A 19,340-nucleotide genomic window follows, 5' to 3' on the forward strand; every position below is an offset into this window, starting at 1 on the left:
AGGTTCATCCATCTTTGATCCTACGCCGTTTTCTGTTGACTTCCTATTTTATAAGCATAAGCAGTTGATTTGTTCTGATTTCAGGTTTCTTGTTTAACTCTCAACATTTCTCATTTCACTAATGCTGCACAGAAAGTAAAGGTGCAATAGTTGTTTTGGTTTGTAGGCCACCAGGAAGCTCCATAGTATGTTGTGGGGATGAATCGATCTACCTTTTGCAACATTGACGTGTGTTCGCCTGAAGATGGATGCATTCAGGTTGTTGCTTTACTATGATTTCCAGCTGGTCTCTAGCTGTGTCTGTCTGCTGTTTCACATACAATAAGGCAGGCAGCATGTGGTGAGATTTTCAAACAGCTGCGTGAAAATTGGAGGAAAGAGTTGCAAGCCAGAAAACTAAAAACAGTGCTCTGAAAGAGTTCTGTAGAACTGAGTGGGACCACATATCACTAATAATTATCTGACATGTAATTATGTTTAGCCTATCACAGTGCAGCTTTAACCACATGAAGAGATTCTCATGTAATAGTTGTACATAATCCTGCAAGACCCTAAAGGTATGCTGCAGAGATACAATGAGCTACCCATGCTTAAACTGTATGTTTCCGTTAATAAATGTCATATTCATGAATGAAATAGACTATGTTTGATATTCATTCACAAAGGGAACATTTACTCTGTCCTCTGTAATATTAAACCATCATTGTTAGCAGGTTTATTTAATTACCCACAAAAATGTTTATTGTGCTTATAATGTCTTTATCTCCTTTAAATTCAAGCCAATGTTTCATAAGTAGATACAAATGTAATATTGAGTCACATTCATTATTTGTGTAATATTTTAGAAAGCATTCATATGTTTCATTCACTCATTACCCTAAACACATATCATGTCACCACATCGGAAAAGTCAAAACGAAGCAGTATTTTAAAAAGAAATGTACATCTATGTCTCCCCAATAAATCATCTTCTTCCTGTTCATAACAAGTTTGAAGAGATGTCCTCTAGAAATATTGTTTCTAGTCGAGAAACCTTTGGATAAAGACAGTCCTGTAGCTAACACCTTGCAGAAAACGAAGCATGTTGTACAAATTACTTGGGACGGACAAGCAGGAGTAGTTCTGCTATTTACGGTATTTCTATGAAGTCCGTGAAGGCAGCATAGGTCCATCTGAAACCTGTACGTTGTTGTCATTGAGCATCATCACAGCCCGCTTTAAGCTACAAGTGGATTAAATTGAGCACATTTATATTTTCTACAAAGCACTCAATAAACGAACAGCACCGACTGCATGGTCCTCGGTCACTGTGTTGATGTTTTAAGCATGAAGAGACCCCCGAGGCTGGTTCTTTTACGCTGAGATAACGGACGGCTGTTGTGGTGAACTGGTTACACATCTGACGTGAACAGCAGATACCAGGTAACATAATTAAACATTTCTGGTTTTATCGTATTTATATATATATATATTTTTTAAACTACAGTTAAACAATAGTCGTGTTTTGTTTATAAAACTGTCCTTGCTGTCGGTTTATTTAAATAATGCAACATTTAACACTCGCCTTATCAGATGTGTTTAGGCCTCAAGCCATGCCTCGGTCCACAGTGGTCCTGTAAATCCGCCGAAACGTCACCTCGAGCCGGGGAGGCGAAGTGAAGTAGTCGCTAGAGCGGGACTACTCCAGAGGTTACCTCTTGTGTTAAGGTAAGGTATCGTCAACACGCTGTCCGTGTCATTTATGTGTTTTATATAACATTAGACGTATAATATCTTTATGAGCGTTATATATAAACATTAAGTTACAGTGAGGCTAACATCATTGACTATAAATCAGCCTGTTGATTATTACTGATGTTTGCAGATGTGGTGACGGAGACTCAGCTAACTGTGCTAACCGTCTTGTCACTGATGTTACTCTGATATTAGGTGTGCTGTGAATCTGAAGTTACAGTAGGAAAAGAAAGAATCCTGACCCTTTATGTGGACATGTTTGTGAGCTAAAACGGATCCAGGGTATTAACTCAGCATCTGGATCCTGGACTTCAGACCACCAACATACAGAGATGAACACACATATTAGACCACCTGTCACTAAAACATCAATGTTTTAGAAATCTTTCAAACACTTGTTGAAAACAAAAGAAAAATGTTGTTGTTCATTAGTTGACAAGTAACAAACTGAAACAACTAAATGTTCGTTTTTCACGCATAATAACCACAAAACTTGATGTTTGTGTCAAGTCTTCTTTGGCCTTGATTTCAGCTTGTGTTCTTGCTGATTTTGTTTTTGTCTTTTGTTATTAAGTTAGTTTCTAGCTGATTCCTCAGGCTTGCTTTGGATGACACTACTGTGTGATGAATCTTTAAATTTACTAAATCCCAAATTTCTTCAGTAGGATTCAAATCAGGACTTGGACTTGGTCTGTATATCAGGTCCAGTCCTCTGTGTGTACTTTTTCTTGGTCCACTAGTCTGTGCACAGCTTGACGCATGCTTGGAGGAGTCATTGTGTTGTTTTTGTAAAAAACACAGTTTAAACTGAATTCTTCTTTTAAGAGCCAAATGTGATCCGGCTCACTGAGCTTCATGAATGAAGCACTAAAACACAACAACTGTCATCGAACATCTTATCCAAGAAATAATGATCTGCTTTACTGTTTTTATATGTATTTATGGAAAACGTGACAACTATGATAATAATAATATGATAATGATAATAACAAAAATATGATTTGTGTTAAAGAGCTTCTACATACTGACGTGTTCACCATTACAGTGCTGTTCATTACACTGCGTGTAATTCTTATTTTAATGACGTGTAAAGAGGCGTTAAGGTCATACATTGGATTTGTATCTGTGACTCAGTGTTAATATTTACAGTCATATGGTGTTAACACACACACAGTATATTGATCTCAGAGTTGGCAGACAGTAACACCAACCAGCCTGTATAAACACGTTCACTTGAACGCCACAAAGGCAGGCGAGCAAAATGAAGCTTCACTTGAAGCTGCCAGGCTGAGAGGAGAAAAACAAACCCTCTTCCTCTTTCACATCGGACACGTTTGTGTTGTTGTCACAGTGTCACGACCACACTTCTGTTTGCCAGCGGGGCTCACACGCTCGCCGCCTCTCGTCTGCTCGGAGGCGTGACTGTATCCTGCCCATCAGAAGAGTGTTTACTTTAATCTTACTCTTTAGTTGTTGTTGTTTTTTTGGAAAGAAAAACGACATGGCGTTTGTGCTGGTTCGGACTTCTACATCTGTCATATTGAGAGTAAATGATGGAAACGTCGTCTATCTGTCAGTAACGTTTGATGGTGTAGATGATCATCAGTTCACCACCTCCCCGTCTGTGCCTCTGATGAACCTCGCCTCCAAACTGGACATGCGCCTGGTCTGCCCATCCTGACATTGATATTTCATCATCAATTTTTCTTTATAAAGATCACAAACTTTGCAGGGTGGCGTACGCCAGTTTCAGGCGCCGCACAGTCAAGGAGCGAGAGGCCTGATCTCTCCACCCAGCTCATCTCTCACTCAGCTGTCTCACATGTGTCTTCCTTTAAGGGCTGATCTACAGACATGCACCCACCATCTCGACAGGACTATGTTTCTGTAAGCTTTGCTGAAAAAGGAAGTGGAGGTTACAATAACAGTAAGAACTGGAGGAGGCAGTCCTGCTGGAGGGTGAGTCAGTGACATCCACCATGTGCCCACACAGACGTTTCCCTTTCTTTTCTTTTGTTCATTTCCTGCCTGATAATCCATGATAAGGATGCTGTCTTTACAAACACATTGTCCTCTCCTCTTTTATTCTGTAGTAAAACTCCACACCGGTTCAAAGCTTCATCCAAAAACATCAAAGTAGTCATGGTTCTTCTGGACTGTAGCTGTTCCTACGATGTACACATGATGACAGTGTGTCACAGGTTTAGATATAATACTTGCTCTGCTGGTGTCTTTCTTCACATTGAATTATTTTCACTTCATCTGGAGTGCGTCTTTTTCTGATTTCAGCGCTGTCTGAAGTAGTGATTCAGTACCTGATTCATTTGTTCAGAGTTTGTGTTTTCTTCTGTTAAATATCCGGGAATTGAACCAGCCTGTTTGACTTTCATTTCGAGCACTTCCGTCCTTCTTTACGTCTAATTTAAAGATTTGAACTCGGGCCATTGCCGACTTCTCTCGAAATCTTCTTTCTATCCAGCTCGAGGTGTGACAGTCTCGTGCCCTTATATGGGCATGAAACGGCCTTCATTTATGCTAGTTAGAACAAGCATGCAAAGTTTGTAGTTTATGAGGACGTGACGTTCATCTTTTTAAGAACATCTCCGCTCTTTAATCCCTCGATGCCTATTGTCACGAAATTGCATCAAACTGCTTCCGCTCCAAATGCAGCCAAAAGCGTCTGTATTCCTCCACTGCTGGTTGATGCACTTTCAATACAAACCTAGGAAACTTTTGCAAGCATTAGTTTATCATAGGACCAGTCGGAGACAGAACAACCTCCGTTTGATGTGCTATGTATGTGCTATTTATATGTAATATCTATTTATGTGCTGTTTTCAAATAAACTTTCTCAACTTAATTTAGCATCTACTTGAAAGCAGAAACACATGTAAAAAAATGTTTTAATACTTGGAAACAAATTCAGGCATCAAGGGGTTAAAAACATCCTAACTTTTAATGCAGGTTTTTTTTCTTTGGAACAAATACAAGAAACTGTTAAGAGGATATTAGTGAATAAGTTCTGACCACACTTTGTTTGTGTCAGTAAGGAGGAGGTGTTCAGTTACCTCTGATATGTATGGTGATTTTTTTTTGTTTTTGAGTAGAAATGTTAGTTATATGTTAGTTTGAGCTGTGGTGTTGCTCTGTTTGGATATTTATGGCCCTCCTCTTCTTCTTCTTCTTCTTCTTGTGTGTCTGCAGAAATGGAAGCAGCTGTCCAGGCTGCAGCGGAGCCTCATCCTCTTCCTCCTCGTCCTCCTCTTTATTTGTGGCATTTTTTCCTACCCTACTTTCACTGAACACCTGAGAAGTAAGTCTCCTGTTCTGTGTGCGTCAGTCACAGGCGTGATGTCAGAGCGTTCAGTGCTAAGCGCGCGCGCGCGTGTGTGTGTGTGTGTGTTTAGGCCTTACAGATGCAGAGCAGCACACAGACAGGAACAGCGTCCTGAGGCCCGTCCTCCCTCACCTGCTGCCTGAACCTGTCGAACCGCCACGACCGCCACTGCCACAACAAGCCTCTCAGGTTTCTGTGTGTCCACTTCTCCTCTCAGGACAGACTTTCTGAAGCCTTTAATTCCTTTAGGAAGGGGCGGAAAATGTTGCTTTACCTTTAAAGCCCGTTTTTCATTCAGTTTAAATCTGGGATGCGTCCGTTCAACGTGGGTATCGGTTTATTTGTTGTGCCAATTAAATGTAATGCTGTAATCCAGTTCAGCTAACTCCTGAATTAGAGAAGGTGAAGTAACCTGTTGGACAAACTCTCGTTTATTTTTATCGTCAAACACGAGAGAAAATGTGGCGTCGTGCGAGTCGCACGCCAACAGAAGTCATGAATCAAACCATGTTGTTATTTCAAACATCGGCCCTGAGTTTGGTCTCGAGTTTCAAAGTTGATTTATATCTATGGATCGTGATAATCTCCGTCCTGTGAGAAAGGAGTGAGAGAGCTGTTTGTATCGGTCAGAGCTGGAGTCAAAGCCTCTTCAACCCCCAATGTTTTCATGAACAAAGATTCTTCAAAAGGAGGAAAAATCTCCTTTCACGGCACTTTGTCTGAAAGCGCTTTATAAATAAAGTTATTATCATGAAACTCCACACGCATGGAGGCAGGATTAGCATTTGAAAATGCTGAATGAAGCGGACCACGCGAGGCGGTCGAGTCTGTGAATAGACGTTCATGTTAAGTTAACGTCTGCTCGCCAAGGACGAGGCTGCAGGGTTTTTCTTCTTCAGGAAGTGGGTCACATAGAGCAGCTGTGAGAACGACCTGATGACTGATGAGACTGAGTCTGTGGCTGCCTGGGTCATCGCTTCCTGGAGCCGTTGGTCCAGCTGCTATACATCTTAAACTCTGAGTTTTAAAATAAAAAAGGGGGTCCGAAGTGTTTCCAGAAGCTTCTGTATGATCTCTAGTTACAGATTCTGAGGAGCAGATGGTGTTTTAGTTTCTGTATGCACTCCATGTGTTCCAGTGGGCAGCTAAACTGTCCGTGTGGAACGCACTCTGTACTGTCCCATCCATCGGTGCTTATCTGTGGAGTATTGAGCTTTAACCAACTCTGCTCTTCTCAGGTTAGCAGGTGCTGGTAGGAAGTCGAGGGGAGCTCGAGCTGAATCTGTCTCTACTTTATTATGAAATCAACTTTCAGCCCAGATGCTTTTTCCTGGTTTCATTTGTTTCACGCTTTGTCTCACCATGAAACCCTCGGGGGGGGGGGGGGGGGGGGGGGGGGGGGGGGGGGAGCGCTGAAAAAGACGGATAACTAAAATGAGTCATCACATGAAGAACGTGTTTGTGCCTGTAATCAACGACAGCAGTGACTCCAGAGGCCTATACTACGAAGCAGGATATGAGCTTAGCGAGGTAACTTCAGGGTTAACTCTGGGTTTTCAGTCCTACGAGGGTCGATTACTTTTTATCTGGGTATATCACCACGGTAACTTATGCTGAACACCTGACCTGCTCCGGAGCAGGTTATGATGGAGATAAGAGATCAACCTGGGAAAAGCTCCGCCCACTGACCAATCAGATCTTTAGATCGTTGAAACATTAGACTATAGTCTGTTTAGTTAATGATTATGTTTCACTGATATCCTTCAACAGAGACTGAAGAAAGCACCGGAACATTTTAGTTGAAGATGTACAATTACGAATATTTTCTTGTGGCTTTGAATTGTATTTTCACTCATGTTTAATTTCTCCATGCTGCTCTGTTTGTGATGGTCAGAGCTGCAGTTTACATGTAACTTCTCAAACTGTTCTTCTCTCCGCTTTAAAGAGTCAGAGCAACACATTCAGTTCAGAGAAGAAACCAGTTATTATAGTCAGTTCAAAGGTGAACTAACCATGGGACAAATATAAGCTGCAGTTTTTACTCGCAGATTTTTCTTTTTTTTCGTCCTTCCTGCATTTGTTCCTGCAGCTGTGTCTCTTTGCAGCCTGTTTGTCTGAACGTATTTACATTGTTAATACAGTTTTTAGTTTTTGTTAATGTTTGTAGATATGACGATCTGCTGACAGCAGACGCAGTGAAGATTGTGATAGGTTAAATGACGCTAACTCCGCCCCTTTTACGTGAACGCGCTCTTGGCAACCCTGGGTTGACGGATCAGGTTGATAACCGGCATCGTAGGACTGATAATCACGACCTCGTATGTCAGGGTTTGTCAAGCCAGATAACCCAAAGAGACCCTGGACATGTTGAACTCGCTTCGTAGTATAGGCCTCTGGTTCTCTGCTCGTCACGCACACACAGGAACTAAAGAGCTGCATGTTTGTTTGTTTGTTTTGTTTCATCGTTTGCTCCAGAAGAAATCACCCAATAAGAGAGGACCGCCTGTTCTTCACAATCGTCTCCAGAGGAAAGAGAACTCCTCGGACATGGTGCTCAAGAGGAAGGCAGGGGGGGAGGAGGAGGAGGAGGGAGTCATCAGGTGAGACTCGGAGTGTGACATCAACATGATCTCATCCCTGCTGTATCCATCAGTATTCACATGTGCTCTTCCTGTAGCTGGCACGGGGCCGTGATCGACACTGAGCAGGGCACAGAGGGAGCGAAAGACGGAAACAAGGAGGCGTCCCCGGCCAACAAGAATGCCGAATCAACAAACGAGACGGGTATCTGTAGTGTCTCTGTCATACATTAATAATAGAGGAGCTCAGAGATCCTAAGGGAGGAGGCCTTGTTTGGGTTTTCACCTCCGAACTGAGGTTGAATTCAGATCTTGAATCATTCAGTAGACTTGTGACATCGTGTGTGTGTTCTGTGTGTGCCAGATGCCAGCAGACTGGAGGCGGTGCGGGACGCTTTCAGACATGCATGGAAGGGTTATAAAGACTTTGCTTGGGGCCACGATGAGCTCCGGCCTCTCTCCAAGTCCTACAGCGAGTGGTTCGGCCTGGGCCTGACGCTCATCGACTCGCTGGACACCATGTGGATCATGGGACTGAAAGAAGGTCAGAGAGAGCTTGGGGCCTGGCGTCTGTTCATCACACCTGTGATTTCAGTTGGGTTTTTCGACGTTGATTTTGTGGCTTTTATTTAAGAGAAAAGCAGCGTGGGTAGAGTCAGGAGCTGATTTGAGAGAGAGCGGGGGATTGACAGGAGCCACAGATTCAAGCTGGTCCACGTGCTTGGAGGACGATAACCTCCGTACACGGAGCACATACACCAACCACCGAACTCTACAGTGTTAAATGTTTCAGTTTTGATAACGTCCATTCTGTAAAAAAAAAAGAAAAGAATGTAATGTCAAAATAAAGACTGGAAAGTGTACTGCAGGCCTTTTAATTCAGAGAATGTGAGCAGCAGGATTTCAGTGGTAGATCAGATATCTTACATTTTATTCCAGTGCAGATCAGACTGTTAGTTTAAAAGAATGATTAACCTCCTGGTTCCAGTGTAAGAAGTGTACTGAATGATGATGATCTTAACATGAAACACAGTTTTCTCTCAAAGCACTTTGAGTCAATGAAACACTTTTTTATCAATGAGTCTGTTTTCCGCTCAACAACATTTCTTCCTGCTGTTTTTCCAGAATTTGAAGAAGCAAAGACTTGGGTGTCCACAGAGCTCACGTTCAACAAGAACGTCGACGTCAACCTGTTTGAAAGCACCATCCGCATCCTGGGAGGCCTGCTGAGCACCTACCACCTGACCGGAGACGCCGTGTTCCTGGACAAAGCTGTGAGTCCTGAACGGAAGCGTGAGAGCACAGTCAGCTCACTTCAGACCGGACATCAGGTTTACAGTAGAGGACAAAAACACACCAAGCACAACACGACCTGAAGACATGCAACAAAAACAAACGAGGAAGCAGCATACAGAATCCAGATACTGTCTCCAGGAGGACGTAGTAAAGGCCTGAGCAGAAACTCCACCTTTAAATAACAGATGAGAACAATTTACTTTAGAAGAACATTTACTGTATCAGGTTGAATTTTAAATCTATTTCTACAGGCTTACAGATCAAATTACACTTGAGCATGTGTCATGTTGAAGGACCTTTTAGACTATAGGGTTGGTTAAAGTAGTCATATTTGTCCATTAAATCATGATTGAATGTCATGCACGGAAACACTTCATCTTGGAATCTGCCAGCAGGTTAACAGTTGTCACTTCATGAGCTCAGCACAAGTCCAGTAATGATTCAAAGTGCTGTGTTCAATCTTCTGTACAAACTTCCTCTACATCCTGGTGCGTCACTAACTTATATATTAAAAAAAACTGTACGTGCTGCAGACTCAAAGTGTCTCAGTGCTTGTGGAAATTCAAATGGAGGTTTTCACACCTGTAACCTCGGCTCTTCATCTGCAGAAAGATATCGGCTCCAGACTGATGCCGGCCTTCAACACCCCGTCCAAGATCCCCTACTCTGATGTGAACATTGGGAAAGGCACAGCCCACCCCCCTCGCTGGACCTCGGACAGCACGGTGGCCGAGGTCACCAGCATCCAGCTGGAGTTCAGAGAGCTCAGCCGCCTCACGCAGGAGCCACAGTACCAGGTCACACACACACACACACACACACACACACACACACACACACACACACACACACACACACACACAGAACCAGACTCAGGCCACCTGTGAAAGCACTGATCACACACCTTCCTGTGCAGTTTGATGTCATCATCAGCGTCCAGTGTGGCTTCAGGGTGCTGCTCTGCACTGAGGGGAGGCAGGGTTTGATATTAGCCCATGGGTTTGTTGCCTAGCAGCAGACATGCTGACAAGTTTGAGTGATGGGTCACATTTGAAACATAGCATTTTCTGTTACATATTGTGTGCACACGTAGCCTCGAGGTCCCAGTCCAGAACCCTCCATGTGTCGTGAAACTAAGTTTGATTAAAGGGACATTACACGTAAACACTGCAGCCTAGATGAATATGCATCAGCATTAAAAAATAATATATTTATGTTTTTGTTTTTTCTGCATGCATTAAATCGAGTGACCTTCCTCTGAAGTGTTTGTATAAAATGTTGAGTTTGATAAATGCAGGCAGAGACCTGTGAGCTGTCAACCCTTTTCAACATTCAGTGTTTCCCACACAGACGAGACCACCCAAGTCTGACCTGCTCTAACTTCATTTTTCATGTATTCATCAAATGTCCGAGAGAGACATATGGCGACAGTTGGTGATATATAATTATATATATATAATACAGGTGATGGTTCAGAGTGGTAACATCTGTTTCACAGAAAAGGACTTATGTGAAAGGTCAGATGGTTTGCAAAGGAACTTTAAAATCTTTTTGATTATCGATCATTTCCTGCTTCAACATCGAAAATAACTCGTAAGACTTGAGGATTGTTTTTACTTTGCAGTTACTCTTAAAGTCACTCAGCTTCACTCTGACCTCTGTCTTTGGTTTTCCAGGCTGCCGTGGCTGAAGTCAGTAACCAGGTCCACAAACTGGACGGAAAGCTGGACGGTCTGGTGCCCATGTTCATCAACACCAACAGCGGGCAGTTCACCCATCAAGGCATCTACACACTGGGAGCGCGAGCTGACAGCTACTATGAATACCTGCTGAAACAGTGGATCCAGGGGGGCAAGCAGGAGAAGCAGTGAGTCAGACACACGGCATCAAAGCAGCTTCTACACGGAGCTTCACTCATACAGCGGCTTCCTTCTTCACTTCATCAGGCTGACATGTTAAGGTCACGTTCATACAAACCTTTCATCAGTAGATTTAACTTCTCCAGAGCTTCATGTCTTTGAAAGCTACTTTGACTTCAGATGAACAAATACATCCTGAATCAGGATGATCATATGTTTCTTGTTGCAACAGGCAAAATAAATAAAATGTGTTCATAAAAAATGTGACAAATAACAAGTGAAAACCTGTTATTCAGTATTTCACACAGCCCTCCCTCTCCTCTCTTCATACACACAGCAGTGTGTCCTTCCTCTGTCTGCCTTAAGTCGCCCCCTGTGTGTCTGCACACGCTGTTATGTCTCAGATCTGTTTTTACATCAGCTGAATTACATCGTATACAAACACTGACACTCCTTCAACTTCAGCATTAGTTCACATTTACCAGGAGACGTCCTCAAAGCGCTGAAGTCCCAGTGAGGTGGAGCAGAGCACACGGACAGTCTCGCACTAATGAATCCATCTCGCACCGCGTCCTGCCCCTAAAGTGACCATCAGTGGGGGCTACTGAGGTGGGACTGTGTGGGAACCAGTGGACAGTGGTTACTTTACCAGTCTGCCAATCAGGAAGTGCCTCACTGATGATGAAGCCCTACACACGCCGTGTGTTCTGCATACAGAGGCCACGCTGGTTATGTTACACGCCATATAAAAGATGGTGAAAACGATTCATGATTATTCCACCTGCACTGAGCTCCAAATGAGTCCAGTTTATGATTTCTTCTGAAGTTGATTTGAGTTCTTTGAATAGTCTGATGAAGTCAGCGATGTAGCTCCAGGTGTTTCTGCAGCACACGTTTCAGATACGAGTCACTCTGACTGTCACACTCGTGTCAGTGGTCATGTGACAGCAGCGGGTGTCTCTGGCTGTGACAGATTAATAAAGTGGAACAACACACAGTGGAGGACACAGGCTTACATTAAGCAGCTTTCAGTGTCTCAGTGATTTGGTAAAGAGTGTTGTTGCCCTTCTGGGTTTTGGCCTACTTAAAGATTTACAGAGATCTCTTCCTGAGTGTGTGTGTGTGTGTGTGTGTGTGTGTGTGTGTGTGTGTGTGTGTGTGTGTGTGTGTGTGTGTGTGTGTGTGTGTGTGTGTGTGTGTGTGTGTGTGTGTGTGTGTGTGTGTGTGTGTGTGTGTGTGTGTGTGTGTGTGTGTGTGTGTGTGCTCTGAGAACACACATTCTACACACTGTGTGTGTCTGCTCTGAGAACACACACACACTCTACACACTGTTCATAAAACACATACACACTACACACTGTGTGTTTATAAAACACATACACACTACACACTGTGTGTTTATAAAACACATACACACTCTACACACTGTGTGTGTGTTTAGCGGTGACCCGGCGTCCACACACTGCATCTGTTTAGTCTTTTTCTTCTTTCTCCTGAAGACACAAATACACTTTAAGTTCATCTTTGCGTGTCAGTGTCCACTTTCATCAAATCAAATCAGTCCATAACTGAATATTAACCAGTGTGTTTTCATAACCAGGCCAGAGGAGACTGAATGTGTCCTCACAGAATAATGAAGCAACTTTCCATGTTGAAGATGAAGTTGACAGAAAATAAAATCATTGCAACAACCGTGTGTCACATTCTGTGTGTGTGTGTGTGTGTGTGTGTGTGTGTGTGTTTTGTAGGTTCTTGGAGGACTATCTGCAGGCTATCGAAGGAGTGAAGAAGAACCTGTTGCAGAAGTCTTCTCCGAATGGTCTCAGCTTCGTTGGAGAGCTCTCACATGGACAGTTCAGTCCCAAAATGGTCAGTAATAAAAAAAAAAAACCCTCTACGCAGCTGATTCAGTACGAGTTCTCCTGGGCGCTGTTTTTTCACCCTCACGTGCACATTATTTGAAAGGAACCAAGTGGTTCTGAGTCCGTTCTTTTCCAGGCCCGTTGGTCTGTTAAACGTCTACTGTAAGTACGAGCAGTGATAACAGAAAATGTTAACCCGTGTACTGATCACACACACACACACACACACACACACACACACACACACACACACACATCACACACACACACACATCACACACACACACACACACACACACACACATCACACACACACACACACACATCACACACACACACACACACACACACACACACATCACACACACACACACATCACACACACACACACATCTCACACACACACACATCACACACACACATCACACACATACACATACACACATCACATACACACACACGTCACACAGACACACACACACATCACACACACACACATCACACACACACACACACATACACATACACACATCACATACACACACAAACACACATCACACACACACACACATCTCACACAGACACACACACAAACACATACACACATCACACACACATCACACACATACACATACACACACACACATACACACATCACATACACACATCACACACACACACATCATATACACATCACACACATACACACATCACATACACAAACACACATCACACACACACACACATCACACACACACACACATACACACACACACACATACACACATCACATACACACATCACACACACACACACACATACACACACACATCATACACACACAAACATTAGTAGATTTTGAATGGGTTTGTGGTTAGACGCTTGAAATAAGGTCTGTGGTTAACACAAGCTGAAGAGATGTTGACGTTTTGTTAGACGAGATAAACTACGTTAGCTAAGACCCCCACTTGTGAATTTTAAAGTTTTTACGCAAACTTTAAACGGCGGTTGCTAACGAGTAGCTAACTTAGACCACAGTGGTTGTTGCAGACTTTACACGTCACCGGGAACTCTCTCACTAATCCTCCTTACAGCCTCTAGTCATGTTTTTGTAAATATTAGGTTTATAAATTACTTATTAAGCTACAGTTAAAACCGCTGATTAGATCGATGAAGCATAACGGTTGTGACGTCATAATAAACTGACCGCGGTGTAGTTAGCTTGTAGCATAACGCTAGCTTTTTACTTTTCTCGGCTGCATTAACTCTTCAAGCTTCATATATGTGGTGTTTATCTATAAAGATTATCCCGCTGAACTAAACATCTAAGCATCAGAAACGTGTGTTTGACACAGAGCTTATTTTCTGCAATGATCTCAAATCCGATGTAAAAAATCCCACAGGAGAATTCTCGTTGGTACCACCTGCGTAGTTACTTCCAGGTTGGCCTACAAAAATACGTCATCACTATTCCAGTCTATAAACTAGTCATGTTTCTTATCAAGTGGATATCGAGTGTATGCGTTAACGCAGCTGTATTTGTGGCAGGACCACCTGGTGTGCTTCCTGCCGGGCACGCTGGCCCTCGGCGCTCATCACGGCCTGCCTGCTGACCACATGGATCTGGCCAAAGAGATGATGGAGGCGTGCAACCAGATGTACGTCCAGATGGAGACGGGCCTCAGTCCGGAGATCGTCCACTTCAACATGCACGAAGGAAGCGACAGAGATATCGACGTCAAGGTACTTCAGCGCTGCTGTGCTTTCATGATTCATACTTCTCATCGGACGTCGTTCTTACAAACACATTTAGCATCATTTACAGGCTGGGTCCTGGATCCTGGATCCTGGATCCTGGGGAAGGAAAGAGAAACATCACCCAGACTTGTTGTTGTCTCTGATTTTCTGGGATAGATTTGTGTAGTGGAACTTAAAGTGTTGTTCGGGCCTCCTCCTTTTCTGTCACAGCTTGCAGACAGACACAACCTCCTGCGACCAGAGACGGTGGAGAGTCTCTTCTACCTGTACAGGTTCACCGGGGATCACAAGTACAGAGACTGGGGCTGGGAGATCCTCCAAAACTTTAACAAGTACACCAAGGTCAGTGCAACCAACACAGTCAAACCTTTCCATGTCATTCCTGACATTTGTCACACTTTCTTCTTAACTTTCTTCTTAACTTTCCAACTTTAACATCAAAGTTTCTGCTTCACTGCCGACATGTGACTTCATTACAGTAAATTCCGGACCAGTGAGCGCACCTGGATATGAGCCGCACTGGCTAGAAATAAGTAAATAAATGTATTTGTACATATATAAGCCACACTTGATTATAAGCCGCAGGTGTCCTCGTTGTAACAGAGCTATTTACACACAAAAACAATGTTTTAACTTTTAATTAAATACGTAGGCTACCGGTAACATCCGCAAATACGAAGCCTACTAACTGGAAATCCTTTATCGAACAGTGTCTGTAACACGGCTGATGAAAAAGATGACCGTAATACATAAAATTCACAAAAAATGTCCATCCATTCACTGCCTCAGAATGACTTCATTACTCACTTCCTCAGTCTCTTTTTCATTGTTGCTGTCATAGTCAACTTTACGTGCAGCAGCTCTGTTAGCTTCTTTGACAGCCAGGTCGATCACCTTTAACTTGAAAGCTGCATCATATGTATTTCTCCGTGTGTTTTCCATGATGAGGGTGCGTGCATGAAGCGCAAAATGACTGATATTAAGATCCGACGTGACGAGGTCAAATGTTTTTTGCGGCAGAAGCTCATTGTCCCCCAACAACAAAACCCATAAATAAGCCGCATCCTTGTAAAAGCAGCAGTGTTGAAAACATGACAAAAAAGTAGCAGCTTATAGTCCGGAAGTTACGGTACTTATTAAACATGGCATTACTTACATCCACCCAGCCAATATCCATGCTGCTTTTACTGTTGGGAGTCAAGGGCCGAGAGGCCGGTTACACCCTGGATTGGTCGGCATTCAATCAGACAGACGACCAGTAATGATCACAACAACTGTGTTCTTGAGAAATGTTGCTCATTCAACAGATCGGTATGATGTGGGTCATCACAGATCCACATGATGGGTCTGAAATAAAGAAGGAAAAACGCTCGTACCAGTGAATGTTTGTTTGCAGCTCCAAACCAGTGTTAAAAAAAAAAGAACTTCTTTTTCGAGTCAGGGTCAAATAATTTACTAATTTTCAGTATTTATATGAAAATGAGTTAAAAAAAAAAAAAAAAAAAAAGGGTCTCTGTGAATGTGTGTATTTTTTCCTCACAGGTTTCTTCTGGCGGCTACACCTCCATCAATAACGTGCGAGACCCGGACTACACGAGTCCTCGAGACAAGATGGAGAGCTTCTTCCTGGGAGAGACGCTGAAGTACCTGTACCTGCTTCTGTCTGATGATCCAGACCTCATCAGCCTGGACCAGTACGTCTTCAACACGGAAGCTCATCCGCTGCCAATCTGGCCTTCCACTGCGTGACACACACACACACACACACACACACACACACACACACACACACACACACACACACACACACACACACACACACACGCACACACACACCACAGACATCTCAGGGACGGTCTGATAACAAGATGATTCCTACGTTGTGTCTCAGTGGAGGACAGCAGGAGGAAGTCTCCTTCTTACTGATCACTCTTAATGTTTTCCACCTGAGCCACTAAAGCCTGCTAGAGTCGGGCTGAGCCGTGTTTCCTTACAGACCTCGTAGTGAGTTCTCTTTTGGTCGTCATGACAGCTAATCAGCATTCAACTAAAACCTGATTGTGACTTTAATCGAAGATGTCTTAACCACGTGATGACGAGGAGGAGGAGGAGTGTCGGCTTGGACCCTCACATTTCACTTTGAATCTTCTTATTAAGCTTCACTTCAGTTACCGTTGTGTTTCTTACAGGTGTGACTATTTCTATGTCCCCCCCCCCAAAAAAAAAGAAACCACCTTCCATCTCGTGTTCAGAAGTTTTAACTCCTGCCTTTTATTCTCGTTATTACAGTGGGGGGGGGGGGGGGTACAAAAAAAGAGAATTACTGCTTCTGATTGTTGGGACATTTTTTCTAAAGTTTTGTGATGAAAAGAAAATAATTTATAGTGAAAAAGCGCGACGCGAGCCGAGCTGTAGTTATGAGCAGTCGGTGAGAAGGAGCAGACGTGCAGCTGCCTCGTAGCATCCAGAAGCTTCTTCGTCGTATTCTTCAGATAAACTTGAGAGTGCTAATCACTCGGAGAGCTGCCTTCTGGGTTGTTTGTTTTTTTGTTTTTTTTCTGACCTAGAGCTCGAGTCAAGATACCAGACGCTTTTTTTACATCAAACGAGTAAAAATGAAGCAATACTGTTACCACGGAAACAATAATCAAAGTCCTCGGAACCCAGTATGGGCTCGTTTTCCTGTAATCAACGATCAAAGGTTGCAGGCAAAAAATGAGTGTGTTGATTTCTCAACCTGTCTCTACTTTATTATTCCTTGATCATTGAGTAACAGACGCCAGATTAGACTGACGCTTTGCAGAAAGAATCCACGTATTGAACCTTCCTCAGAGCTTCAGTGGATTTACTGGTTTTTGGCCGTTTGTTCCTTTGCACAGAGCGGTTGATCCGTCTGACTGAAGAGTGGAGCGTGTGATCTGAAGCTCTTTTGGATTCCTTTGGTCCGTCTCTGGCTGTGTGCTGCTGCTCTGAGCGCCAGCTTGGAAACCTTTTGTAGCATACGTTCGAGCAGCGAGCAGCTGTGTGAACTACCATCTCCGGTGTGCTGCTGTGCTCCTGCAGGGGGCGCCACACTGTGTGTCTCTCAGTCTTTAGGTGCTGTACATCAGTGTCTGTATTCGGCTTCTGCACGCGCTGTGAGCACGCCGTCAGTCCAAACAGTTTGATGTTCCCTCACGCTGCGTTCATGTCTTACAGGAAATGTGAGTACTGCAGTCGATTCAACCTTCAGCTCTTTGACAAACAGAGTCTGATAGAGGGGAACACGCTTTAATCTCTTTGCTTAAACTTAAACCTCGTCTTTTCTTTACATTACATTTTGATTCTTGACCGTCACTTCTACTTCCTGCTGCCCATTTCTCTTTACCTTCCTTGTCTTCGCTTGGACTCCATGTTATTTGACAACTCATCAGCCTTATTCTCCTCTTCTTTTTTTTACACAATAGGACCATTTCTTTGTGCACAATTCCCAGAAAGCTGCTCCTCGTGTTTCTTCATACCCGACTCTGATAGTCTCCTGTGTCTTCAGTGAATAAATGTCCTACTCGCTGTGCGTGCAGCAGGAAGTCACTCGCCCACATCCTTTCCTGAATGAGAGAAAGTTTTCTCAATGAACTTTAAAATCCTCGTAAACAAAACCATCGTTTGACTTCATGACGTCGTGTTCGATTGATAAGCTGCTGAAGTTGAGCTCTTTGAAGTTTATTGTTTGGCTGCCATTTTTAAAAAAACTCTTTGTATAATATTCATTTCTACATGGATGTGTCGGAGCTTATTCTTTTCCAAATACCTGCATCAAGCTTCACATCTCCACTGCTCTGCGTCGAACACATAAGACTGGCCTACAGGCACGTTCAGATAAAATGGACACATTGACTCGGTCAAACATGGGAAATGTATTTCTGACACTTTATTGGCGGTGCTCAGTGCCAGGAGCGTCGTGTTGAGCGGCATTCGTCAACTTCAGATGTTTACGTGTTCAAAGGTGAATGCGTCACGTTTAAAAAAAAAAAAAAAAAAAGAAGAAGTGAATGTTCCTTTAAACGGTGGAGATGTAAGCTGGGGGGGTTTAAGTATCTCTCTCAAACTTTAAAAGACTTACATTGGACTTTGAAAGCTGTCTATTCCCATGTGACCTGAACGCAGCATCCCTGGGGCTCAAGCGTCTCGTTGGTTGCTAGGCAGCAGATTTTTCCTCGAAACTGTGAAGCTTTGTAGCTGATCCTGCGGAGCGTCGGCTCTCGTTCCTCTGAATGTTCAGCTTCCTTCTTCTTCTTCTTCTGTGGTTCTCCTCGGTGAGGTGTAGCGTACGTTAGTGTTTCTTCTAAGTGAGAGAAATGAATAAGAATATTGATTTAGCCTAATATATTGGTTTTTAGTGTATATTTTAAAGGTATCATTGCAGCTATCTTAAAGCTCTCCTTATGCACTCAGCGTAGTTCCTGTAGTAGCAGCAGCTTCCGAGCGGCTGCACTCATTCCTGTAAATAGGACTTGAATGGACCTTTATGAACTTAATGAGACCAAACGTGTTAATATTGAATTCCTTGGTGTTGTCTCACTCGTGCCTTTACTGTTGCTTCAGACAACTTTCAAAAAGACAACTGTCAGCTGTCCCCTCTCCCTCCACTCCAGCTGTTGTGACACGTGCACACACTGATACAGCACAAGGCCAGCGGGATCCCTCACAACACTATTTTTACAGTAAAAGATGGAAACGTGATCGACACATTTATCGCAGTCCTTCAAAGCAAGCCTGAGCTTTACGTAACACCGATCTCTACCAGTGTGTGTGTGTGTGTTTAAAATCCTGCGTTCAAGGGCTCTGTGGGATCCCTTCATGGATGTATTTTAGCATCTTCCTGAGCCAAAGACTCTGAGAATCCAACCGACCCGCTCTTTGATTTTGTTTGGGA

The 19,340-nt window shown here is 43.4% G+C and overlaps 1 protein-coding gene and 1 long non-coding RNA gene across 3 annotated transcripts; one reads left to right on the forward strand and one right to left on the reverse strand.

Moving 5' to 3' along the window:
- The first annotated feature begins 1,548 nt into the window (after window positions 1-1,548).
- On the forward strand, window positions 1,549-18,952 carry man1b1b (mannosidase, alpha, class 1B, member 1b). Of its 2 annotated transcripts, none has more exons than XM_079368030.1 (14): window positions 1,549-1,707; window positions 3,574-3,693; window positions 4,939-5,047; window positions 5,142-5,260; window positions 7,547-7,671; window positions 7,749-7,855; window positions 8,015-8,194; window positions 8,776-8,924; window positions 9,555-9,743; window positions 10,623-10,813; window positions 12,554-12,674; window positions 14,216-14,410; window positions 14,636-14,767; window positions 15,968-18,952. In XM_079368030.1, the coding sequence occupies exons 2-14, from the start codon at window positions 3,589-3,591 to the stop codon at window positions 16,172-16,174; spliced, it is 1,929 nt and encodes a 642-aa protein (XP_079224156.1). In that variant the 5' UTR covers window positions 1,549-1,707; window positions 3,574-3,588; the 3' UTR covers window positions 16,175-18,952. The 2 variants fall into 2 exon arrangements, with proteins under 2 accessions (XP_079224156.1, XP_079224157.1); XM_079368031.1 differs by having other exon boundaries at window positions 7,550-7,671.
- LOC306839400 lies at window positions 8,841-9,615 on the reverse strand. Its single transcript, XR_013781187.1, has 3 exons — window positions 9,529-9,615; window positions 9,063-9,118; window positions 8,841-8,931 (listed from the first exon to the last, which is right to left on the reverse strand). It is a non-coding gene; the product is annotated as an uncharacterized lncRNA (long non-coding RNA).
- Window positions 18,953-19,340: the final 388 nt, after the last annotated feature.

The sequence above is a fragment of the Symphodus melops genome, assembly GCF_947650265.1.
Source record: "Symphodus melops genome assembly, chromosome: 1".
Taxonomy (NCBI): Eukaryota; Metazoa; Chordata; class Actinopteri; order Labriformes; family Labridae; genus Symphodus; species Symphodus melops.

Excerpts from the sequence above, each read along its gene's own strand:
- man1b1b (XM_079368030.1), top strand. The coding sequence starts at position 3,589 with ATGCACCCACCATCTCGACAGGACTATGTTTCTGTAAGCTTTGCTGAA. Across the intron at positions 14,411-14,635 it reads ACAGAGATATCGACGTCAAG|CTTGCAGACAGACACAACCT; the intron begins GTACTTCAGCGC and ends TTTCTGTCACAG. Across the intron at positions 14,768-15,967 it reads ACTTTAACAAGTACACCAAG|GTTTCTTCTGGCGGCTACAC; the intron begins GTCAGTGCAACC and ends TTTTCCTCACAG.